The following is a 10,920-nucleotide window of genomic DNA, read 5'->3' on the forward strand; positions in this document are numbered from 1 at the left end:
TATGCTCACTCATTGGCCCATACGCTTGTGTAGAGACCATGCGATCAAGTATAGATCTCTTGCCCTTTTTTATAAATATAATTTGACCTTCCATTATAGAGTTATAGTAAGACGCCACCAAAGCATCTCCTTTGATTTCTTCCCAAATAAATGGATGCATGTGATTATACAATAAAAAGAGAGTTAACTGAAAGGCAGCATGGCTCCTGCACCAGCACAGGGTTGCATGGAATTAATTTTTGAATATTAATACCAACTCAATCAAAATCAACATCACGATATCAATTCTTACAATCAAAATCAACAAAGTAATGGAAGATTTTACGCTTTTAAACTCCTTTTTTTTTAATTCAAATATATGTAAATACAAGTCCGTATTTAACTTACTAACATATGGTGGCGATGGTAGAAGATTCATGGAAATTTCTGTTGCAACTTGCAACTTACCCTATAAATTCATTTTCTTCTTCTTCTTCCTGAACTTTTAATTCAAACCCAATTCACAGCAATGGAGAACGAAGGTGCTGAGTTCAAGAAGAGAGAAAAAGTTATCCTTCCATCCAAAAGAGGGCAGATCAAAAGGAAGATCTTTACTGAGTTGATCAGGTCTGTGGTGACAGTACTATCCCCTAACTTTGAGGGACAGGGGAAGAGCAAAGATGGCAACTCCAGTACTGCATTAAGCTCGACGACCTCCTCTGCAACCTCACCTACAAGTGCCTACGCTTGAGAAGGTTATTCCGATTCATAATTCTTGTAGTCCTCATGAGTTACAACCAGACAGAAGGCCTATGTACAGAAAGAAACTATTCCTGTTTCATTCTCCCCTGCTTCTCCCCTGCTCTGTTCCATAGCTTATTTTCAGTTTCTGGTGTTAGTGTTGGTGTTGGTCTTCTTCTTCTTATTCTTCTCTCTATAGTATCTTCTTACTTGCATCTGCTGCGTTCCTCCATGGTAGTTGTACATGAAAGACGGGGAGAGCTATAGGTGGGATGCAGAGGCCTCTGAATTTACTTTGTTTGAGAGTGAAGGAACTACAGTAGCCATATTTGGTAAGGACCTCTCCTTAAAGGAAGGTTTAATCCTTCAAGTGCTTAATATTATACCTCCCGTCCGAAGACATAAGGCGTCCATTCCGGTGTACTGGCGCCCCCCTTTGAGTTGGGAGAAGTTAAATATTGACGGGGCGAATAAGGGTAATCCAGGGCCAAGTGGAGGTGGGGGAATCGTGCGGGGTACCAATGGTAAGTTGTTGTTTGCTTTCTCCAACTTTTACGGGGTCTGTTCAATTGCAATGGCGGAGTTGAGGGCCCTCCGAGATGGCCTTAGATTATGTGCGGAAATGGGCCTTGCTGGCTGCCAGGTCAGCTCTGACTCAGCAACCACGGTGCAGTTTGTCACTTGCAAAGCATGTAGCTTGTGGAACTGTTGGTTCCTCTTCCAAGAGGTCCTGGATTTGGTTGATTCCCTAGGGGTTAATAATTGCTTCACTTATAGGGAAAGTAATCGAGCAGCAGATTTCTTGGTAAATTTGGCATGCTTAAGGACTGAAAACACAGTTTTTTGCTCGGAGGATGTTATTCCGCAGGAACTTCAGAGGATCATGAGGGAGGATAAAGCAAGACTCCCTGTGTTACGGCTGTTGGTTTTTGCTCACTTGTTTTTTGTGGGAAGGGTTTGCATTTTATGTGAGAGTTGAGAGAGCGTTTCTCCTTTGGACAAGGGTAAGGCGGGTTATGTCTGATAGAGTAACAACTCGGTTTTTACAAGATGGGTCATCCACGTCACAGCAAGAGTCCTCAAAGGACATAAACTCAAACGGATTATCTCCAGGATAACTCCTAGAGTACAGCCACGGCTTTTGCCTTATCTGTATTTTGAGTAATCCTCAAGTAATGTATATTGTAAACTCTTATAGACTTCAATTATAAATACACAACCTCATATACCAAAATGGTATTAAGAATTCAGATAAAATTAATCTCTTTCATGGTATTAGTAGCCTGCTAGGATTCTTAGCAACTTGATCCAAGGCTTTTTTTTTTCTCTTTTTTGTTTCTTCTCAAGTTGCAGCAATGGCCACTACTCCATCTTCCTAACTTGCGACCACTCCTGTCACTCTCTCGGCTTCAACTCCTTTTGGATTTGGAGGGAACATCTCACACATTCTCCAAATCAAACTAGATCACAGCAACTACTTACTATGGCACGTCCAGTTTCTGCCGCTGTTTCGCCTTCATGAATATCTCAAGTACGTTGATGGATCGTTTCCATGTCCATCGCCAACCCTTGCTGCCATCGTTGATACTACTAATCCAGCTGCTTCAACGCAACCACAACCCAATCTTGAGTATGATGCTTGGCACCAGCAAGATCAAATGTTGCTTTGTTGCCTACTCTCGACTCTAACCGAGTCTATGTTCTTGTTGGTTGTGGGTCTTGATACTTCACATGTAGTATGGATAGCGCTTGAGAAACACTTCTCTTCTCGTTCTCAAGCCCGCATTATGCAGCTCGAATTCCAGCTCCTTTCACTGTAGCAAGGTGCTATGTCTATTGCCAAGTATGTTCAAAAGGCAAAGACCATCGCTGCCCAACTTGTTGCGGCTGCCCAACCCGTGATTGAAAGCCAGATGGTTCTCAGCCTTCTCCACGGTCTTGGTTTAGACTCTGATGGATTTGTTTCGTCCATCACTTCTCGTCTGGAACCTATTGGTTTGGATGATTTCTTTGGTATTTTGGCCAATCAAGAGGTGGTGTTGCACAGCCGCACTCCAGAGACTGTTGCAGCAACTCCAAGTGCTAATGTGGCTGTCAAGGATGCTACTACCACTCAAAATTCCAACACCAACCCACAGCCCTACAGTGGAAGAGGCCGAGGCCGTGGCAGAGGGCGTGGCCGGTTTTCAAACGATGATCGCACCAAGATCACTTGTCAAGTGTGCTCAACACCAGGCCATTTGGCTTTGCAGTGCTACTAGCGTTTTAATCCAAACATCACCAAACAGCAGCCACATCCTACTGTTATGTACGCTGCTCCATCTCACAATGGCACTGATGAAGCCTGGTACCCAGACTCCAGTGCAACTCAACATCTTACCTCTGATATGGCCAATCTTTCCATCCTGTCAACTTATCATGGGACGGATTAGGTTCGTGTAGCCAATGGCTCAGGTTTGAAAATCTCTCATATTGGTTCATCAATTTTAAGTACACCTGTGTCTTCGTTTCGTCTTAACCGTGTTTTTCGTGTTCCCAATATTCAAAAGAATCTTTTGTCGGTTTCTCAGTTTACAAAAGATAATAATTGTGCTTTTGAATTTCATCCTAACTTTTGTTTTGTCAAGGATCCATCCTCGGGGAACATCGTCCTTCACGGCCATAATAAAAATGGATTCTATGTCCTCAATGGTGCTTCTGCTTCAAATAATTCCTTTTCAGGTGTTGGCTCTACAATTTTCAATAAAATTGGCTCTCCTACTGCTTACATTGGAGAACGGGTGTCTAGAATGGTTTGGCATGATCGATTTGGTCATCCTGCTCATCGTGTGGTGAACTCTATTATTAAGAAACATGCCTTACCTGTCGAATCATATTCTTCTTCTGATTTTTGTGAACCTTGCACTTTAAGCAAGTCTCATCATTTGCCTTTTCATGGCTCTTTTAGTACTTGTAATGCACCATTGTAGTTAATTCATTCAGACGTATGGGGTCCATCTCCAGTTACTTCTTCTGGTGGTTTTAAATATTATATTTCTTTTATTAATGCCTATAGCCGTTATACATGGATTTTTCCCTTAAATTCCAAATCTGAGGCTCTTTCTACTTTTATTTCTTTCAAAACACAGGTGGAAAAATATTTTTGTACCAATATTAAGAGTTTTCAATCTGATGGGGGAGGTGAATTTCAAAAATTTAAGGCTTATTTGAATACTAATGGAATTTTGCATCGCTATTCCTGCCCCCATACATAGGAACAGAATGGGATTGTGGAGCGCAAACACAGGCACATTGTTGACTTTGGCCTTACTTTGCTTCGTAGGGCAAGTGTTCCACAATTATATTGGGTGCATGCTTTCCAAACAGCGGTATTTTTACTCAATCGCATGCCCACACCACTGCTGCAACAGAAATCCCCTTTTGAGGTTCTTTTTCAAAAGAAAACCCTCTATAATGACATGCGGGTCTTTGGATGTGCTTGTTATCCTTGGCTGCGCCCCTATCAAAAGCACAAATTTGATAATCGATCCTTGCAGTGTGTGTTTCTGGGCTACTCCATTCAGCATCGGGGCTATCAATGTCTCCTCGTACCCACCAACCGAATATATGTGTCACGCCATGTCATCTTTAATGAAAAACATTTTCCTTTTGTGGGTTCAATTACATTACCATCCCTTAGGCCCAAGCCCCACTCACCTATCACACTTCAGTTACCATTAGTGGCTCCAACCCAGGAGGTGCTCCACCGTACATCTTAGCCACCTCTAATGTCTTTAGTTCGGTCCAATGAGATTTTGGGTTTGCCCACCCATGATTCTCCTTCCCAAACTGATTCACCAGACCCACACATAATCGAACCAGTGCCACATCAGCCACCTACAACCGCTATTCAACCTGTTCCTGCTTCCTAATCGGTTCCCACTTCCACTCACCCCATGCGCACTAGGTCCAAAAATAAGATTTACAAGACCAAGGCCTTTCTTAGCCCACTTCAACCGAATCAATTACCCATTGAACCCACATGCTTTACCACAGCCAATAAGGACCCCAAGTGACGGACCGCTATGGCAATTGAATTCAATGCTTTGGTACGAAATGGCACATGGGAATTGATTCCTCGTAAACCATCGATGAATGTTGTAGGTTGCAAATGGGTATACAGAATCAAGACACACTTTAATGGTTCCATCGATCGGTATAAGGCTCGTCTTGTCGCAAAGGGGTATAATCAGGAACATGGATTTGATTATGATGAGACGTTCAGTCCGGTAGTGAAGCCCACAACTGTAAGGCTAGTTCTCTCTCTTGCAGTCACATTTGGTTGGGGCATCCATCAATTGGACGTCCAAAATGCATTTTTGAATGGCAATCTAACTGAGCATGTGTATATGGCTTAGCCCCAAGGGTTCATTGATCAACGGCATCCTGATCATGTTTGCTATCTTTGCAAGGCACTTTATGGCTTAAAGCAGGCTCCATGAGCCTGGTACCATCGCCTAAGCTCTTATCTCTTGATAGTTGGATTCCGCATTTCCAAATCTGATACTTCTTTGTTTATTAAGAAGGATGGTGCCTCACTAATTGTGATATTTGTTTATGTAGATGATATCATAATCACAGGTAGTGAACCCGGTGGAGTGTCTTCCCTGATTACAAAATTAGGAAAGGAATTTGCCTTGACCGATTTGGGGGACCTCAATTATTTTCTTGGCCGAGAAGTGCATCGTTCATCTACTGGTCTTGCTCTCACTCAGACCAAATGTATGAATGACCTCCTCCACCATATTGCCATGATCGATTGTAAACCCTGCGCCACTCCCATGGCCACTTCAGGCTCCAAACTAGCCAAGGACGTTGGCCCATTGTTTCCAGATGCGACTCTATATCGCAGTACAGTTGGGGCTCTCCAGTACTTGATGTTGACTCGGCCTGATCTTTCTTTTTGTGTGAACAAGGTCTGTCAGTTGATGCACAATCCGACTTTGGATCATTGGATGACAGTCAAACGCATATTGTGCTATATAAAGGGCACCACTTCACATGGCATCGTTATCCGCCCCATTTCAAAGTTTGAACTCACTGCTTTCACTGATGCAGACTGGGCTAGATGCCCTGATGATAGAAAATCCACCAGTGGGTATTGTGTCTATTTGGGCCCAAATCTGATCTCCTGGAGCTCTAAGAAGCAACCAACGGTTGCACGGCCTAGCAACGAATCCGAGTATAAGGGCCTAGCCAACACGGCTTCGAAAATCATATGGCTCCAGTTTCTGCTTCGTGATCTAGGATGCAAGCTTTAATATCCACCGTTGATTTGGTGTGATAATATTGGGGCCACATACTTGGCAACCAATCCGATTCTTCATGCCAGAACGAAGCATGTTGAAATCGACTATCACTTTGTACGTGATCAAGTCTCCAACAAGGTCCTGGATGTTCGATACATCACTACCCAAGATCAGACGGCGAATATTATGACTAAACCGCTCTCACATTCAAGGATCAAGCACATAAGGGATAAGCTCACAGTTCAAGAACTCCCGTTACGCTTGAGGGGGTGTGATAGAGTAACAACTCGGTTGTTACAAGATGGGTCATCCACGTCACAGCAAGAGTCCTCAAAGGACATAAACTCAAACAGATTATCTCCAGGATAACTCCTAGAGTACAGCCACAACTTTTACCTTATCTCTATTTTGAGTAATCCTCAAGTAATGTACCTTGTAAACTCTTGTAGACTTCAATTATAAATACACAACCTCATATACCAAAACAGTATTGAGAATTCAGATAAAATTAATTTCTTTCAATGTCCCCTCTTCTGTATTTCTTTCTATTGTTTAACACTTTAACCTTAATAAAATCTCAGGGGCTGCCCCGGTCCCAAGTGAAGTTTGGGTTAAAAAAATAAAGCTACAGTAGCCATAGCTGTCTTTGTTCTGTTGAAAGTAGATATCAAAAGAAAGATGGGTTCTGTTCTGATCTCTGAATGAATCAATTCGGGGATTCTTTTCCTCCGTGGATTTTCACTAAGTCACAGAAATGAACATTTGATTATTCAAAGTTGTATTCATCAAAAAAAAAATTTTTTGGGGGGAGGGAGTCAAAAAGTTGTAATTGTCAGCCATGAAAGAATATTATAAAGTAACTGAGTTTCAGATTTGTGGGCTCTTGTGATTCTTCTTATGATTATGTTGAATTGTTTATTATATAAATGATTATGATGAAGAAGACCTTTAAGTATGATTCAGAAGGAATGTGAGGTATCTACTTTGACCTGAACTTAATTATAGATTTTCTTGATTGATTGGTTCAGTAGATGATAGATGTTGGTCGAATGCAAACTGGTGGTTCTGGACAGTGATGTTTTTGCCTTTCTGTTATATATAAAGGATAGATGAGGAGCACGTATTAGGGAAGTGTCGTGGAAGACACAAACATATCTATCAACATTTGTTTTGAATTTTTTATGGTTTGGTTTTATTATCATGAAGGATGAGGAGTGTGGCAAAGTGACGTGGGAGACATAAACAAATCTTTCAACATTTTCTTGTGTAAGTCTTCGGAGAAGCTTCTACAACAAAACTAGACGGAGAGAGGGAGGAAGGAAGGTAAGCTTTCCTTCCCACCCTAAAAAAAAACCTTTATAGGGTTGATTCTATCCTCAATAGAAGATTCACAATTTGGATCGTCTATGGCGCACCTGCCTGTCCTGCGTGCTGTGCAGACACAGGACCGCGTGCAAAGATCATCTTATTCCTAACCGAGTGCCTTGCTTGAGTGGGGGTAAGGTGGTCTTTGCATGTGGCCCTATGTCTACATAATATAGGCAGGACTGGCAACTGCACCGTAGACGATCTGGATCCGAAGATTCAATGTTTTTTAAATTATTTTTTTTGGGTAATGTAGGGGGATCCAGATCTTTTGCAGCGTACTGCCCATAGCAGCCTGAGCGGGGTAGACCTAGGAAGTAAGGCAATGACCGCCTTACCCCCGCTCAGGCAAGGCACTTGGGTAGGGATAAGGCGGACATTGTGTGCAACCCTATGTCTATGCCGCTCAAGCAGCTACGAGCAGCGTACTGCGGAGGTTCTGAATTGAGTGTAGGGTTCAACCACTATCCAAGGGTCCTAAAATATTACTTAATTGAACGAATTTGATTATACCTTTTCTTACTCATTCGAAAACCACCTTCAATTGAGATTCACTTTCATCGTGGCGGAAGAAATTTTTATTTTTTTTATTTTTTAATTCAAATATGTGAAAGTACATTTCATCTTTACTTTCAACATTACACATCCTTTTCAAGCCATTCATGCAGAGGGTCCTTTTGGTATTTGATGGCAAAACCAGACTTGAGGTTAGCCATGACAAGTTTTCGGCCTCTTAGTCACTATAGGACCCATCATGTTTTGACGTATTTTTTTTTATTTTCTATGATTAACTAGAGTGGTCCAAGAAAAATATCAAATTTTTTTTTTATCAAAAAGACAAAAAAAGTTATCAAAATGGAAATCTATTTTACAAAAAAAAAAAAAAAAAAAAAAAAAAAAAACCCAGAGCATTGTTGGAAAATAAAGGAAGGGTTAAAGGGATCTATTAGGCTGAAATTTGTGAGAAATAAGGCCAGGGTAAATGGCTATTTTTAAGATTTATTCTATTTTTTGAATTTTTATGGCATTTTAATGGATTGTATAACATGTTTAATGATTTAAATTTAAAAAATAAATAGAAATGCACGTGAGGGATCGATTTTCGAGGATTGTTTGGGTAAATGTCTATTTAACTACTAGGTAAATTTTATGTTTACAAAAATCTATTGAGATTCACTTGCTAAGAAGAATTTATTCTTAAAAGCTAGTCATTAGGAACAGGGTGTCTAAATTCTCATAAACCCTATATATTTTGCTATTCATCATATTCAATGTGAGATCGTTGCTTTCATGTAGAATCCCAACAAAGCCTAACGGAGCTTCCTTCTCATAAAGCAAGAATTGGTTAATTTCATTGGAGATAGGTAGGGGTGTCAATGGGTCGGTTTGATCCGGTTTTGGTTTGGATTTTTCAGTTTCGGTGTGGTTTGTAGAGAAACCGACACCAATCCAATAAGAACTTTTCGATTTCGGCTCAATTTCGGTTTCAGTGCGGTTTGATTTTGTGTCGATTTCGATTTATGATAACGGGTTGATATCGGTTTGGATTCGGTTCGGTACCGGTTTTTTTTAAACAAGTTGGGTTCGATTTGTGTCTATTTTCTTCTCTTTCTCTTTTCAACTACATAAAATATTTCATTAGCCCCACACTTAAAAAGGAGATCAATGGAACAAGCATTGTTACAAATCAATTTCGCTATTTTCATAACCTCATACTCATTGATTTGTAAAAATTTATCTTACAACCATACATTTGCTCCCTAATATTGAAATCAATTCAATGATTCATAACCTTATACTCATTATTTTCTTATCGATTTCGTTCGGTTTTCGGTTTGTTATCGGTCGATCTGGTACGGTCCGGTTTTTAATCGGTCCCGTCATACCCCAGTCCAAAACTAATCCAATAAGGATCGGTTCAATTCGGTCTCAGGTTTTTTCGATCGATTTCGATCAATCTTAACGATTCGGACTAGGTTTTGACACCCTTAGAGATAAGTGGAAGAAACATTTTGTTGGCAATGTTAGCAAAATTCTTTGGCAACCCTATGCGGTGGCTTGATGATTGGTAGTTGAGGCTGTTGCCCGGCCCGTTGGCCAATGTTCAACTCTTTGATGACTAGTTGGTAGCTAAGGTGGTTGTCTCATTTGCTATATTCTAATCTCTTTTCTTCAAACACACGAGAGTAACCTCATGGCCAGAAGCCTGCACACCACTACTAGAGAGGTTCCAATCAACTTCACTAAGTTGTTTTTGAAATTTTTTTTGCTGCTACCTAGGTTTTAGGAATGTTCCCACTACTGGGGCTTGCAGTCAAAGAAACCGAATAACTCACTTCCCCACATATTCAAGGTTCAACTCTTGGGTTTTGCCCAAATATTCCTTCCGTACAGAATGCATACAATTATATAATAGGGAGAAGGTTCCGTAAAAGGCAACATGGTCCATGCACCGGGAATGTGCATGGAAGCATCAACAAGGGTAGGATTTAATTTTCACCTTTTATGGGTTGCAAGGCATCTTTTAATCCCCTCCCTGTATGGGTGCAGTGGCCACGCTGCCTTTCATAGTTCTTTTTCCCTATACAATATTGCACGTCAATTTCCGATGGTGATTCTGAGGACATGCATCATGTTGCTAATTAATTCTGATCCATTAATTCAATTTCAAACTATTATTAAGAAAGGACCTTCATGTTTCTTAATTGAGGACTGCACAATGATCATTGACCAGAGCAGATTGTCTTTTATTAAACAAGAATTAATGTTGGGATTTGAAATATTTATTCTGCCAAGGAATTAATTTTTGAATATTAATATATACCATCTCAATCAACATCACTACATCAATTCTTACAATAAAAATCAACAAAGTAAGGGAAGATTTTAGCTTTTAAACTCCTTTTTTTAATTCAACATTTGGTGGTGATGGTAGAAGGTTCATGGAAAATTCAGTCGCAACTTGCAATTTACCCTATAAATTCAGTTTCTTCTTCTTCTTCTTCTTCTTCCTGAACTTTTAATTCAAACCCAATTCACAGCAATGGAGAACAAAGCTGCTGAGTTCAAGAAGAGAGCGGAAGTTATCCTTCCACCCAAAAGAGGGCAGATCAAAAGGAGGATCTATACTGGGTTGATCAGGTCTATGGTGATACTACTATCCCCTAACTGTGAGGGTCAGGGGAAGAGCAAAGATGGCAACTCCAGTACTGCATTAAGCTCGACGACCTCCTCTGCAACCTCACCTGCAAGTGTATAGGCTTCAGAAGGTTAATCCAATTCATAATTCTTGTAGGTCCTCACGAGTTACAACCAGACAGAAGGCCTATGTACAGACTACAGAACCTCTCGGTTTTTCATTTTCCCCTGCTTCTCACCTGCTCTGTTCCATAGCTTATTTTCAGTTTTTGGTGTTAGTGTTGGTGTTGGTCTTCTTCTTCTTATTCTTCTATCTACAGTATCTTCTTACTTGCTTCTGTTGCATTCATTCATGGTAATTGTACAAAAAAGACGCGAAGAGCTATAGGTGGGATGCAGAGGCCTCTGA

General features: G+C 40.7%; 1 protein-coding gene across 1 annotated transcript; it reads left to right on the top strand.

Moving 5' to 3' along the window:
- Window positions 1-4,784: 4,784 nt before the first annotated feature.
- Window positions 4,785-6,020, top strand: LOC122649696 (uncharacterized mitochondrial protein AtMg00810-like). The gene is made up of 3 exons (XM_043842933.1): window positions 4,785-5,006; window positions 5,118-5,171; window positions 5,286-6,020. The coding sequence occupies exons 1-3, from the start codon at window positions 4,785-4,787 to the stop codon at window positions 6,018-6,020; spliced, it is 1,011 nt and encodes a 336-aa protein (XP_043698868.1).
- Window positions 6,021-10,920: the final 4,900 nt, after the last annotated feature.

The sequence above is a fragment of the Telopea speciosissima genome, chromosome 2, assembly GCF_018873765.1.
Source record: "Telopea speciosissima isolate NSW1024214 ecotype Mountain lineage chromosome 2, Tspe_v1, whole genome shotgun sequence".
NCBI classification, from domain to species: Eukaryota; Viridiplantae; Streptophyta; class Magnoliopsida; order Proteales; family Proteaceae; genus Telopea; species Telopea speciosissima.